A 15,719-nucleotide genomic window follows, 5' to 3' on the forward strand; every position below is an offset into this window, starting at 1 on the left:
TTATTTTACTTTTTTCTTTTTTTATTCAAAATAATCTGACAGTTCAACAATATTCCAGGCGCATTACAAACACTGCCATAGTCAACACGACAATCAATACTTAAAAGAGCATCCAAACACTGAAGACATTTATCTTAACGCAGAGACAGGAGAACACGCTTACACTGAGAGCATTTAGAACACTTCCAATAACTGACTCCTTTGAGGCAGATGTCCCATTTCTCTGGCACAAAACATGGATTAAAATCCAGTAGAGATGAATTACAGAGGAAAAATGAAACAGGAAAAGAAATGTTTTCCCCCTGTATTTTCTATTAAAGCGTTGTGAGATTATAGTTACATGGCCATTACCAGCCTAGACTACCCTAGTGTTGACTGTTCATGGGATAAAACATCTAAACCATAACACAGAAACCAGCATCAAAGCCAAAAAAACCACAAACTCTTCCTAGAACATGGCTGAATTAGTTCACAGAGTTGGGAACGCATTACCTACACAGTGCTGTGGAAATACCAGCTGGAAGAAACACCTCATCTTCCCCATGTTTACCCCTCTGCCATCACCGGAATTCACAGGAAAATCTTAACACAATCTTCCTGCCCCTCCTGCAGGCATCTCCCCCATGCTTCAAAAGCATCACCTTGTAGACTGCCTTGATTCTTCAATGCATCGGCCAGTATTACCTCTAACATTTACAAAAATGTTACAAATCACATTAATTTCTACACAATGCTCCGTTTCTTTCCAATTAACCCAGGATCTACAGTGGAGCTTTAGCTTAAACTTCATTTAAAGCAGCGCATTTGTTCAAAGAAAGAAAACAAGATGTGGTAATAAGAACTCATAAGGACGCATACAGACGAGAGTGCATAGTGCAGAACATCCTACAGAGAGCAGCAAGGCCACACCGTCACGTCGAGTCCACATTTAAAAGATGCATCAAGGTCTAAACCCATTCTAGGAATGGGTGCTTGCTTAAAGCATTAACATCTGTCTTTTGGTATGGTGTGACTTCTCCGCCATCACCTGTGTATGCACATTAGGACAGCCATGTGCAAAGTACAGAGAGGAGGCACACCACCATCCCAATCTCATTCTACATGAAAGCCTTAATTCTTATTTTTTCCTGTGGAGAGGGGAAAAAACAAAAAAAATCAAGAAGAAAGCAGGGCAGTTTTGAAACCATACAGCTCGTCTGTATGCCAATGGGGTGAGGGCGGAAACATAAAATGAATGAATAAGTAAACGAAGATGGCTTGAGCTCAGGGTCTGTCGGGCTGCTCCGGGCTGTGCTGGCTCTTGGCAGCACACGGCCCCTCGCTGCGTCGCTCCCAGCTGGTGCTCCATGGCAGTAGAACTGTGAATTGCTTCTTGCAAAAACACAAACAGCTTGAGGACATCTCTCTACGCTTTACCCAAATGCTTCGTCTCTCCATTCAGTTAGTTTGCTTCTAGAAGCAATGTTTTTGGAAACGGGCCATCAGAACAAAGGAGCATTTCCCTTAGTCGCAACATCACACACTCCATTAACAGATTAACTTTCTCTCCTAAACCAAATTAGCTCCTGGAATATCTCACATTCATTTGTTTTCTTTTTTTTCTTTTCTTTTTTCTTCACTCTTTCTCAAAACAAAGTTTCTCTAGCAGTTGTGCAGCTTAAGCCTGTTACCACAGTTTAGTCCAGCATTTTCTTAGCACCTCACACAAATAACACTGCAGCTTATCTGCAATGACCATCGGCTACAAACAGCCACCAGGAGGGGAAGCGCCCACAGCAGTGCTAAAAGCACAGCACTACCACCCTACTACGTCCAGAAATTCTTTTGGATACGCTGGTTCCCAAGTCAGACAACTAAATCTAAACGGGACTTCTCTGCAAGTCGGGTTATAACTCCAGTTATTCCAATGTAGTAAACACAAGATGGCAGTACTGAGGATACCAGTCCTGTGCTGTGCAGTTTTCTCTCCATTTTTTAAAGACCTGTTAATGGAGATATGGCTCAGTGTCAAGGCTAGGTGGGCAAATGTTGTCTAAGCTCAAGTCCTTGTGGGAAGTAGCACAACCCCTGCTTATAGTACTGCTTGGATTTAAGCCAACCACATACACTTCACCCTGCTAGTTTACCTATCCTGCTTAATCTCAAGTATCTTCACCCTATCACACTCCCCAGTTCACTATCATTTATTTTCCTGAGTGAGATTATAAAAAGTTAAACCCTTCTACCAAAAGTACAAAGACAAATTAGATAGAGTAGAACAATACAAACCCAGTTATACAGCATTACAAGTGCAGAAATTCTTCACGTTGCTGCTCTTCTTTATCGTTGGCCCCCAGTAAAAACCATAACAAAGAATCTAGTTATCCAAAATATTTTTAAGTACTGTGATCAAATTTTTCAGACCATAAACGTAGCCCTCATCCTTCGTGTTGCTGGGAAACACGTGAGCAAAATCTATCATTCGGACTTCTACGTTTGCACTTTCCTTGATCTCTGCTGGCATGTGACAGAAAACCTTTTCCAGTTGCGGTATAACGTTTCCGTTCAGATGCTCCTGTGCAATGCAAGTGCTGCTTTTCCACATGTTGTCTTGCTCCAAGCTTCCAACCTTTAGCGAGAGCTGGCTGTGGTGCCTCTTTGAGTATGCCTTTTTGTGAAGTGCATAAAATTTGGACAAGCCTTTACTGACAGAGGCCTCAATCTTTCCGTTCTCTGTAGAACTTATGACATGAATATTGTTGTTATACTCCAGTATGTCTCCACCTGATAACAGCCCTTTGGGCACTCCTCTCTTCTCTGCCAAGGTGACGTCACTCAGCCGCACGGCTGGGGCCTGACTTGAGCCCTCGTAAACAAACAGCAACGAGCTCGCATAAAAGTTGAGCTGCTTTTGGCCCTCAAACCACTTCAAAATCTTTTCAATCTTCTGAATGCTGGCAGCGATCGCATCTCTTCTCAAGCAGTACCCGTTGTGGAAGAACTTGGAGATGCCTACAAGAAATTGACATGTTTGAGGATTATTTTCACCTCTGAAAAAGAAATAAAGCTCAAGCTCAAGTAGCTCGTTTATCATGAGTGGCAGAGCTGACAAGTCAGTACCAGCTCTAAGAGCTTGTCTATCTGTCCTCCTGTCCCTGGGTTGGGGACAGACAATCAGATGCCAGTTAATAACTAGCTGGAAATATTTATCACCAAACAGCCATATGGGGGCAGCATTTTTATTTGTTAGTCTCAAGCAAAGTAAGGACAGATTTCGACTGAGGAGGTCAGAGAAAGACGTATTTTTAATATAAAAGACAGCATTTATTCACAGAATACAATCAGAGATAATACTAAGCAGATTAAAACCATAAATGTCTCTGAGGGATTTCTACCTCATTACAGTATCCAACCTCAAACCTGCAAGGAAATTCGATTCTACGGCAATTACTCCCTTATTAGTAGTAAAAGACACATGATAAGGAAATTCCTTGAAGACACACAGCTGTTACAGCCAACTGCCAACTTAACTTAGGACCAACAGGTAGTTCAAGTGATAGAGAAGACAGCCTTAGACCTATTTAGGGGAGGAGAGAGCGAGAGAGGGGGCACATATAGATACTTATATGTACAGTTCTAAAATGACAACAACAAATAGCCAAGAGTACTACGTTCTGGTACACACGCTCCCTTACCGTCCTTCACTGTTTCCTTTGTCAAGCTCCTCCCGTAGTGCTGGTTTTGCGTCTCGTAGCTGTCAGAAGAGACATGGTAAACCTGCAGGGAACAAAAAGGCCAGCCTGTACATCAGAGCAACCACGGTTTTCTGCAGAGCTAGGAGACACCTCACGGGCAGGTGACACTTTTTGGCCCCATCCACCCCCCTGGTAGCTGTACAGCTACTTAGAGAAGTCAGCACTGCCCTCTAGTGCTCTGCTCTGCTGCACATCTTGGGGTTTTTTAAGCAATAACATGAGGCACATCGGAAATGAGGACCTGGGGTTAGAGTGAGGTTACACAAAGTGAAGGATGGCAGCACCCACGGCACAGCTTTGTCCATATCAGGAATTGCACAAGCTTAACAACTTAATTCAAAAGTGCTTTCCACAGAGACACATTTTCTCTCTAAGCGAAATAATTTCCATTGTAGAAGCGTGCCAGCCAGCCACGCCGAAGTCTAACTTGTTTATGAGAGCGCAGACAATTCCTATTGGCAGCAATAACTCTGGCAGAGCTTTCTTTCTGCCTGGCACTTGCTCAGACCACCCAGCCCCAGTATGAAAACACAGGCCCCAACTCCTGCTCTGCACAAACTACCAACCCTGCATCACACACACAGTTAACTACCTCATGAATGAGCAAGCAGAAACACCATTACATTCATCCCTGCGCTGAAAGCAGAGAACATGAACCCAAGTTCAGAGTGCAGTCAGCTTTCATCAGCCCCTGCTGGATCCTCACCTACCCCAAAGAAAAGAAAGCTGGAAGAGAGAAAGCCGAGCAGCTCACGAGCTGCTGTGCTTCTTGCTGCACGGTGCTTCACTCACGGCGTCACTGCTGCTCATCTGCTGCTCACCCTTCCCAAAAGGATACTTGCCTTTGAAGCAATTTGTTTCTGTATCCCTGTTGTTGTGAATGCCTGCACTAGCCCATTTCTGTCATAACGATGACAAGTCAAGTAACTCAAATCTGTAATCTCAGCACCAGCCAAGAAACTATTAGACAGGAAAATCTCATTTCTTGTCCACCTGCCACAGCTCATTACATGTTTGCTCTGCATTCATATGAGTTTCACTGCACTGCACGAGACAAAGAAAACTCCTTATGTGACCCACCAAGCAACACCTACAAGAAAACTCCTGCAAGATCAGGGCTTCCTGAACATCCTCACTGGGAGAGAACGGGGCGGCATAAACACATCCCTTATCTAACACGTGCGCTGTAATGGGCAGACAGCACCTGGACAGGAAGGTTTTCACGTTAGAGCCTGAATCTTGCAATAAGAAAGGAAGCAAGCAGGCAGAGAGCACGCTACAGCCAGGAGGAGGCAAGCTGAGCAAAGAAAAGGCCTTATTTGTCAGCACGGGCTTTGCTAAGCGCTGTGTGAGGAGAGGAGGAACCTTCTGCAATCTTTTTAGGATCTTTCTTCAGCACACAATTTGGTTCCAAAATCGCATGACATATCTCATCTAGTTAAACACCGGATGGGAAACTGCAGTGCCTGCGAGAATCATCAATTCTAAAGAGGGTTTTAATTAGGGAAATGAATTTGCTGCAACGGGACAGACATACCGATAAATGAGCACGCTGCAAACAATAGTTACAAGCACAAACAGCGTGGATGCAAGCATTTATTTTACGTGAAGACACAGAGAACGTCAAGTACGCTGTTGTACAGATGCGATAAGGAAGGTTATGTAATGATATCAGCCAAATCCAAAGCTGTAATCTTCAGCCTTTCCTCCTGATCTAAACTGTTGGACTGGTTTTTGACTTGACTCCCACATTCTCTCTCATAGGCTTACATAATTACTACTCATGACCACTATAATTTATAGCTGTAAAAGCTTATCTCAAGACAGAGTTACGGCTGGGAGCCTAGGCAATTAGCTACAAAACATTACAGAGATATTAGAATTATTTCAGACAATGGTGCAATCTGGGTGCTGTCGCTATCTGAGTGATGCAGAGCCTTATCTAAGACTTCAGCCATTTCTGTTTGCTGGTGCAGAGCTTGAGAAGCCCTGGCTGCATCTACGTGAGAACAACAACAAACCCCATGTCAAAACCAAAGAATCCTTGAAATGCACTGCATCAGAAATTAATTACTGACATAAACACGTCTGTGTTACCAACCCATAAACATTTCGTACAGCTTTTGTTTATGTTTAAGCTTCAGAGTAGCCAAGACACAAACACTGAATCTTCAACATTCCTCACATCTAAAACACCAGGAGTTGTAACAAAGTTCCTTTGGGCCTCTGAGGGGCCTTAGCCATCTCCTACTAACCTCCTGCTGAGGGCTGTTCCTGAAGCATACATGCGTCCAAAGTGTTTTCTTTGGATGCAACAAAGGAGAGCAGTGTTTTCAAACACACTTCACGTGACGTCTGACACCGTTCCCACCAACACATTTAGATAACACCTCAATTACAGCAAACTCTGGGTGTTTTCACTTGCCAGGTAAACGAGCTGCTGTATCTGGTGTTGGACAACAGGCCAGAGCACAAGCTGAATTTGAAAGCAAAGCAAGTTCTCACCCTCATGCCAAGTACCAGGAAGCCAATCTCTTCCATCAGCGGGTACTTGCTGACCTGCTGCTGGATCTTCTCTGCTGAAGCATACGGATCGTAACTTTTCTGCCCTATTTTTACATCCATTATGCACGGCTTATTAAATTTACGGGTCACGTCTTCCAGTTTCAGATACATATCTGTTGGAAAAACAAAACCTGTGTTAGTGGTGGGTCAAAGCAAAAGAAGCAGCAAAATAGCTTCGGCTGAGTTTCTGCACAGCAGGGAGAACAGTTAAAGGGCTCGCGTGATGTCAGGGCTTGCCTCTAAACACAGCCTAAGTCATGGCTGCTGGCAGCCACAAACTCTGTTAGCATTAAATCCTAAATGCCTTCTGGTTTAGAAAATATCATATAATTAAAGCGTGCCAGCCTAGCACTCAAATTCAAATTATTGCCCGGATGAAACTCAAGAGAACCTTTTATTAAGCCATTAACATATTTTAAATCACATTAACGAGCACATACAAACAGGCATTGCATGGCTGTTTTGCAATAGAGATGGTGTTCTCTTGCTGTGTGTGAGAAGGCTAGAATTCAGCCCACTGGTTGGTGTTTTGTTGGTTTTTTTTTTTTGTCATTTTAAAAAGGAGAACTAACATTCCACAGCACCTACCTAGAAAGGCATAAATGCACTCATTTTTCTTCTTTTCTCCCCTCTCAGAGGGCACCTATTGGGGAGAATGCTCCTCGCACACTAGCTGCCTTTCAGCCATATCCCCAGGTCCCTTTGGTGGCTGGGGGTGGGGGGGGGGGGGGGGGGTGAACCAAATAGTCCCAATCCCTCAGAGTGCCTGAAGACTTAAAGCAGTACTGAAGACCTGGTCAAACAGGTTTTCTCCAACATGGGTAAGAGGTTTTCCAACGTGATTTATGGTACTGATTGTCAAAGCACAGCAGGAAAGCCAGCTCCTCCAGTGACTGCATTCAACTCACTTTATGTGGGTCTCCAGCCCTTGCCAGGGCACCCCATGTGCTAAGAGAAGACGAAGCATCAACACCTTTCTCCTTCTCCATACCAGCTTCTGAAAGCCAGCTTTTATCACCCACAGGCTTTACGGAAACATGCATTTTTCTTTTGACTGCTGCCTATTCCATGAACTTTTTGTTGTTGTTGTTTGCATGAATGAGATCTGAACACACACAAACACTGTCTTCTTCCCCACTCCTTTAGAATAACCAAAAATGGGAATACCCAAGAGAGCCAGAAACTCTGCTGTTAAAATGTAAAGAGCAAAGAGGGACAAAACACCTTGATTTCACAGGCAGGGAACAAACCAGATGGAGACCAGAAAAAGAGAACCAACAACATTCTGCTTCCACTCTGTAGACAGAGGTTCCTTCTTAAGGATAAGAAATGAAATTGGCTTTTATTACTTTAGTAAGTTCTATTTAGGGCTTCAATTTTTACACCATTATCATCATGATGAAACGATCCAATTCCCCAAAGCACACACGCATCAATCTGAGAAATAGATTCCATTTAATCTCTAGATACTTCTCTGTCTATAAATGGGACGAAGCACGTTTTTGAATTTACAACCATGCTCAAAACAAACTGTGTTAAATCAATATACTGTTGTAAAAACCCAGTCTTGCACTAAATGAATGCCTGAGCTTACATTACTTTTTCCAGGTCCTTAGGGCTACAGAATCAATGTATCTACAGCAAATGGCTTAGTTACAGACCAGCTCACCCACCCAACAGGTCTGTTAACTGAGGCCAAAACAGCTCAGACTTAACTTGGAGAAGCCACAGATACGCTTTGTACCAATGAATTCAGATCCAAGCTATCCAAAAATAAGTTAAATTAAAATCCCCTGCAGAGAAAAGAATTCGTAATAAGGATTTTTGTATCTTGGCTTTGAGAGAAAATCCCGAAGATCTATTTCAAGCATTTAAACAGATCATTCCTCAGAGCTTCTCCTCCCCTTGTTCTATTTTGCGGTGCAGAGAGGCAGGAAGATGTGGTCTGACATATTATTTACATAATTTATTACAGCCCCAAAGGAGACGAAGCGAAAGACCACCAGAATTCAGCAAGTATGCGTGGTATGAACCACTGCAGACGTCAGTACGTACGTGCAGAAGCATTCAGTCACTGCTGGAGTCAGAAGTGACAAAACAACTCCAGGCATCTCAAATCATTTCATAATTTATAAGGCATCTCTCAAAACATATGAATACGCAGGAAAAAAGCCTCAGCTCCCTTCAACAACAAGAGAAAAGAAAGGTTTGATGTTGCCTGCTATTTATCCACGCTGTTCTTGGCTTCGCCAGCAGAAACTACAGCCCAACACGCAATGAGCCACAGTGAAGCTGCTTACAAAGAATACACTGGAGCAACACGTACGCAGCAACAGCAGAACACTCAGCAGGAGATATAAGAAGATTAACAAGCTCCAACATATCTTTATAACAGCTTCTCAACTCTTCCACTTGTTGATAAATAAATTCCAGATGCCGACAATGCCACCAAAGGTGAAATCCAATTGCCTCTCTCCAGTTTTAGATTCCCTTCACCCATCTCTCACTGGCTCTAATGCAATAGCATCTGCTATGTAGTTTCTCTGTAAAAGCACAGTGTTTTTTACAAGCTTTTATTGATATGGTATTTTGAATCGCTCCACCCTTCCTTCAATAGAAGACTTAAATTCAGCAGGAGTAAAATCAGCAGAACCCTCTTGCATACTTGGGTACGTGCTCTTGCTCTGCGCCAGACAGCAAATCCTAAATAAATCTCATGGAGGATTGAGGTGACCCTTCCTAGTTTCTGATTTGCACTCTCCATAACATGTATAAAATTAGGAGGGAAGAAAAAAAGATAGCTCTGGTAAAGGTATTTGAGTTCATGCCAAATATGAAAGCATGATGGCAAATTTGAGCCAAGAACATGTTAGGTACTACCACAGTCCTCACCTCACTTCTTTTTACAGAGTTCAGTCAGTGCCTTTGGATGCCACCTTACTGCTGTCTTTGGAAAACAAGTCTATCATAAGCAAAAGAAGATAGAGTTATACTGTAAAGGAGCACAGCTTCTAATTTTGGTGTGTTTGCATTTAAATAGACTAGCTGGCAGCTTTTACTTCTGTATGTTCCTGAAGCTCCACTTTCCCAGTGTGAGAAAGAAAGAGCAGCAAAAAGAACTGTTGCTATTTTAAATATACATTGAGAATATTCATCTTGCCTTGAAGAGTACCAGATACCAGTGCTTTGTTCAACTCCAAGCACTAACACAGCACAACCAGAAGCACTCTTAAGCAATGTACCTACTGAAAATAAATGTGTTTCTATTACATGGCAAGGTGATGGGAAATGCCTTAGGAGATCCAGCAGCAGATTCCAGTTTGAATGCTCTGCCTTGGACCATCCTTTTTCTTCCCCCCCAGAGTCAGACTCTGGCTCTGGTGACCCAAACAGACACAAACAGGCACCCAGCCCACCCCTCCAGCATGGTCCAGACCAAAGCAGCATCAGTTTCAGCTAATTAGGAAATGAGTGCCATGTGAACAGCCATCACTCCCAGCCCAAAGAGATGATCCCAAAGACAAAATCCAGCCAGAGGACTGCAAACTGGAATGCAGTGTCAGAGGGAAAGAAGCCCACAAAGCTTGCAATTGCCAAAAATCAGGCTCCGGAGGATTTTTCCAGGAGGTTTAGATTAACAGAGATAAAATTAGAACAGTACCATTTGGTGCAGTAGGTGGTGACCAGACACCAAAGTATTTTGGCAGATGCTCTCGCAGCTCCAGAAGAACACTGTCGCAACAGTCAGAGTCATAAACCTGAAATAAATTAGAGAAGGGGAAACAGATAATGAGTTTATAATGTTCATTGTATACTTCCTGTTGACCCATAAATAACATTTCTTACAGCCTTTGTTTTCAAAACTTTTAGGGTTTCTCTTCTGCCTTTAAAAAACAAAGATGAGAGCTATCACAGTCTGAGATAAGCAAGTGGAATCCTTTCTTTCAGTTTTTTTAAGTGGAAAAGATGTAACAACTCTAAGAACAACTCCAACGTGTTTGTTTTCATCTGCTATAACTATTTATTTACTTATTTACAATTACCACAAGAAAAACAAGAACACTTTGGGTTTAGCAGCTGCCTTAAACTCCTGAAAGAACTAAACTATTTTGTCAGCACTCAAATGCAGTTCTGGACACTCTGTTACAGAACCACGATTGCCACCAGCTCTCAGTGTTTGGAGAGTTTCAAAACTACTTCCCCAGACATTATTTTTACCCCACAGAAGGTCAGGTAACATGTACTGGGGATAGCCCACAGCAGCTCTGACTAATGTGGTTTCCAGAGGAACAGATCCGTACCCACACAAGTGCAGGCTGCAATATTATTATGGCATGTAGGAGCCGTCCCTGTGCTGCTCCCTCAGCTCTGATGCCATCAGATCGGTGTCCCACCCTGCAGCAGTTGCATGCAGCAGCCCCCAGTTCTACTGCCACTTCAGCATTCAATGCACGGAAGTGTGGTTAGAACACGCTGCAAAGTCAGAAGCGATGCAAAACCAACACGAGCACCCGAACAGAGCTCTGCAGCACTGGCTCAGCTCACTGCTTCACCACTGAAAGTCAGTCATGGTGGGGGAATACCAGGTGACGGAAGCTACGGGCAGTGCATATATCAGCATTAGAAATCTAAGGGTGTGTGTTTTGACACTTCGGGAGAAGGAAAGCCCCAGTGCCACACTCCTGTCACCATTTTACCCCACGCAGCCCCAGCCACCCGCACCACCGCAGTGTAACTCCAGGCAGAGCCTCACGCAGCAGCAGAATGCTAAAATTAGGCAGCTCAGGTTAGTGCTAAATTTAGTTTTCAGCACAGAAACCTCATGCAGGGCAAACTCCAACCAGCACTACACTGCAAACACAAGGTGCTGCTTTGCTGGCCCAGTGACCAGCCTGAGTCGGGGTGCTGCCTTACCACCGGTACCACGCAGTGACTGGGCTGGCAGAGCCACATGAGCACTGACTTATATTGGATCATCCAACAACACCCACTCTTTGGACTGCCTCCTGGTGTCAGGTCTGTCACAGAGAACCTACAGAGCAGGCAGAACCTCTTAAGCCCAAAGCACACCAGCACTATCACCACACCCTCCAACAGCCACTATCTCAAGCGCACAGGCTGTGGGTTAACACAAGCTGGTAGGCTGATATTCATGAACATTAAGGCAGAAAACTTTGCTTGGCCCTGAGCTCAGCACTGCTGCTGCTTCTCATCGATACAAGACACCTTTGATAAGCCTCAGGTGCTGTCAGAAGAAGACTGTGCTCTCCCAGGAGATCACAGCATAGCTCACTCTTACCAGCTTGAAGAGGGAAACGGAGACTACAATTGAGGTGAAGGGGAACAGCCCCCAGCCACTACCCCCTTTCACAACAGCCATGTTGATCCCATTTCTGGGTCAGGACTCAGCACAGAGCACAAAAGCAACTTCACACCGTGCTTATTTTCAGCAAACACGACTTCAGCCCGCTGCAGAAGCTCAGTGTGACAGCAGCTCAGCCAGCTGATGGGGACTGCATTGCACCCAGCACAAATGCTGCTCTCCAGGGTGAATCCAGATACCACCAAGGCACAGCCCCAGCAGGGAAACTGCACACAGACTTAGGACAAGACAAGAGGAAAGATTCTTGCTCTGACTTCCTTTTCCATCCCCTCCCCAGTAGCAGGGTTAAGTTACTAAAGTCTGAGCACACAGTTAACAGTGTGCTTTTGCGCACTTCAAGCAGTAGGATATGATAAAGACTGCCAGGCAACCGGGTGTAGCAGCCCAAAGTCAAGGTCAGACAGTGGAAAAAGCTCCTCAAGTGCTATCTTCAAAATAGCCCATCCTTAATACACTGATATCAAACATTTTTCAAGGAGGAAAACTCACGATAATACTTCCTCGGTAACATCATTTCAGCATGACAGAATGTACATTACCTCTGCCTCTCAATGAAGTTATCTTGCCCCCTGAAGCAGTAATAAACTCTTTATAAGTTTGATGTAATGTACACAAAGCACTTACTTGACCTTAATACAGACCTCAATCTCAGCCCGTAATATATTTATACATCAAACAGGAATAAGCACTCAGTTAATAAAGATCAGAGGAAGTAATTTAGCGTGGGTTAAAGCAAGGGAAACAAACCTTTCAGGAATTACACCTGACCTTATGCAGGAGAAAACAACTCCTGATGAGAAAGGGCCTCAGATAGCAGCACTGGGCGTTTCTGCTCCCCACACCCAACCCAGCAGCAAGCTGCACATTCACATGTCGCTCAGAATGACAAATCTACGTGGATCTATGACAAAAAAAATATCCTCAAACTACATGAGAAATGAACCACGCATCCCAGACCCCAGAAGGTATCACTGGTGGCAGAGCTGTCACCCACCCTAGAACAACCTTTATAAGTGAACCACTGTACTTCTGCTTTTATCAGCAATACACCAGCGTTACTGAAAGACCAGCTCCTGTTTTCTGAATGTAAAAACGCCCATTTCTTGAGCATACACTGATAAATATACACTATTTGTTGCTTTACTGCACATAACATCTTCATCCAACAGATCCAGAACTGCAAAACTCTTCAGTGTCAGCTCAGCCAGGGTAGGTAACCCTCCTACACAGGCTACATTCTTTCAATAGCACAAACTGGAGACATAAAACGTAATCGCCTCTGGGCTAAAAAGCAAGTAAACAGGATGCTGACATTTGGAGGGCTCACAACATGACCATTACAAACTGCTGCAGCTCGCTCATATGAAGAACATGCCCCAGTTACGTCCCATGCCGTTCAATAGTCCAATAGACACCATGAAGTCATAATTTCCAGCCGCTCAGAATGCTTTAACTCCAAGGCAAATTCACGATCCCTTAGCTTTTAATCCAAAGTACACTCTGTTTTGGTAAATCTGATCCAACAGATTCATCAGTTTTTTTAAGGCAAACAGGGGCTGCTTGGGAGAAATGCGAATGTTCTATTCCTTACTTAAGGCAGCAGCACGACATGGCTCTTCTTTGTCTTGCAAAGAGGGCTAATCACACAACGAGCTGAGGGAGGGCAGAACCAATGTTGAAATTCCAACAGGAAGGAGTTAATTAAGTCACATGCTCAAATTAGCAAGTGTAAGACTTACAGATGATAGTGCAGCCTTAATTCTGTCTCCCTATGTGTATGCATTAGAACAGTAACTTTAATTACCTGAGCGCACGCAGCATTTCCCTTCGGACTCCTGCATCACCCAGTTATACCAGGCAAGCATGAGGGCCAGAAAATTGAGGTTGAAACGGCAGCTGTTAATTGAGCAATCCTTAACTGCACGGCTTCACAACTCCAAGCAAGGGTACTACACAAGAGATGAAGCAAACCCTGAGCTGTTTCTGAGGCTGCAGCAGAGTTTCAAGCCTTCAGCAGGCAGCAGCAGAAGCTAACAGGCAGCGGTCAGGCTCAGCGGCAAGGCTGAACAAACCCCACAGCAGAACCATGATGAACATGATGAGCTGCAGTCAATGAATTAGAGAGCTCTCTGAAGTTAGAGATAATCCTTTCAGGACATGCCACAAAGCTCAAACCCTCAAGCACTGTAACCAGACGCAGCTTTTGGTCTTATTTTTTAAAATAAACATGCTCTTAAAGAAGATACCCAGGAAAATAGAGATGGTTGTATTTGCATTGACAGCACGAACATCTGGTAAGCTGCCTTCTAAGTAGGTCAAGAGACTCTTAAATTGAATATAGTCCAAAAACACATAGGAAAAAGCATATGAAATTTGCTACTCCAAAACCTATGTTTGGTCAGTTCACACACAACAGAGACTGGAGCAGAATCCACACTCCCCACTAGAAGCTGAAATTAAAAACAATAAAATAAAATCGCCTGGCTGATCATCTGATAAGGAAGTTTCAAATTTAACACACTAAATACTTCTCCCTCTGGGAAGGGACTTTTTACAAGGACATGTAGCAACAGGATGAGAGGAAATGGTTTTCATCTGGAAGAGGGTAGATTCAGACCAGATATTAGGAAGAAAGTCTTCACTGTGAGGGTGGTGAGACACTGGAATGGGTTGCCCAGCGAGGCTGTGAATGCCTCCTCCCTGGAAACATTCAAGGCCAGGCTGGATGGGGCTGTGAGAAACCTGGTCTAGCAGGAGGTGTCCCTGCCTATAGTGGGGGGCTGGAACTCCATGATCCTAAAGGTCCCTTCCATCACAAATGGTTCTATGATTCTACAATCCTACTCTTCTTAGTTCAACAACATTCACCATTTGCCCAACAGCACTGCAACAACTCAAACCACCAGCAGCCAGAGAAATCCAGCAAATCTTAAGGCCAGTCAGTCCATCGGCTAATTCACACTTCCCTGGAAGGAACATAGTACAAGCAGTTTCTCATCTCTCTTTACAGCTGTTACTGCAACACATGAAGCAACACAACATGAGTATTGCTTTGTGTATTAAGGGAAAATACTGACCTGGTGAGAAACAAAGACCTTGAGAAGTCCACAACCTGCTAAGATGCAAAACCAAGCTGGAGCGATGGTAGTGAGAGGTTTGCATACAAACTTTCTGCTCCAAGATTGTTTTGGAGTAAAGCCAACTACTTAAGGAGTCTATCACTGGGAGTACTGAAAGAAAAGTAAAATGGTAGAGCAGGACTAAAAGGAAAACAAGCCAGCATCACTGCCCTGCTCTCTGTGAACACTACCAAGCATTACCCTTTGTTTCTGAAAAGCAGTCTGATCACAGCTTAAGAGCCACGCTAGGTAGTGACAGAACAAGGGGTGGGAGGAACCCTAGAGCAGTTACATAGGCAAAATTTAACTTTGCATTTCAAAGAGACAGAAAGGGAAGACAAGTCCTGACAGACAGAGTTGGATTTCTCTTTTCTACCTCTGCGAGAGGCAGCCCCCGCAAAGAGCTTAGGGTAGCACTGCCCTGAAGGCAGAGCTTCACAGTGGTTTAAACCAACCCAAGCCTGGGCTGCCACAGCCCCAAAATCAATTTCCATTCCATACCTACAGCAGCGTTTGGAGTCCCACACACTTCTGCCCTATGCAAAACTGGAAGTTACAGAACCTGCTCCAGGCCCACGTGTTCCTTTCACTCATCTGGTGGATGAGCTCATCAGCTGTTTCCCCAACCTGCAAACAAACCCCTGCTCACCGCTGGCAAGAAAGGAAAGAAGCCGTGCTGCACCTGGGACAGAACACAGCAGGAAGGGGGAGATAAAGCCAACAAAACCCTGTAATAATAGCATTTAAAACCTCTGGTGAGCCTTCCAGCATAGTCTGCTGCAGCTAGGCAGAGGGAAAACAAAATGCAGGTTATGTGGTGAGCCAAGTAATTCACTTAGCTTTGTCTTCACAAAGAGGGGCTCTTTTCATCGTAAATGAATCGAAACGTCACTTAAATATTTGATCAGGTCTGAGAAA

At 44.1% G+C, this 15,719-nt stretch overlaps 1 protein-coding gene across 7 annotated transcripts in view; it reads right to left on the reverse strand.

Annotated features, from left to right (window-relative positions):
* IPMK (inositol polyphosphate multikinase) overlaps positions 1–15,719 on the reverse strand; it is a 25,006-nt gene continuing 9,287 nt past the window's right edge. For 3 of the 7 annotated variants that reach the window (XM_015866202.3, XM_085553823.1, XM_085553821.1), the window contains exons 3-6: positions 9,961–10,057; positions 6,240–6,412; positions 3,675–3,756; positions 1–2,991 (exon numbers count right to left, since the gene is read on the reverse strand). In XM_015866202.3, coding sequence (XP_015721688.1) covers positions 2,357–2,991; positions 3,675–3,756; positions 6,240–6,412; positions 9,961–10,057 — 987 coding nt within the window. In that variant the 3' untranslated portion in view covers positions 1–2,356. Of the gene's footprint in view, positions 2,992–3,674; positions 3,757–6,239; positions 6,413–9,960; positions 10,058–11,290; positions 11,329–12,429; positions 12,469–15,719 lie in introns of those variants that run through there. The other 4 variants (XM_085553822.1, XM_085553826.1, XM_085553824.1 and 1 more) reach the window with 3 other exon arrangements.

The sequence above is a fragment of the Coturnix japonica genome, chromosome 8, assembly GCF_054131305.1.
Source record: "Coturnix japonica strain WE chromosome 8, WE-NBRP24, whole genome shotgun sequence".
Taxonomy (NCBI): domain Eukaryota; kingdom Metazoa; phylum Chordata; class Aves; order Galliformes; family Phasianidae; genus Coturnix; species Coturnix japonica.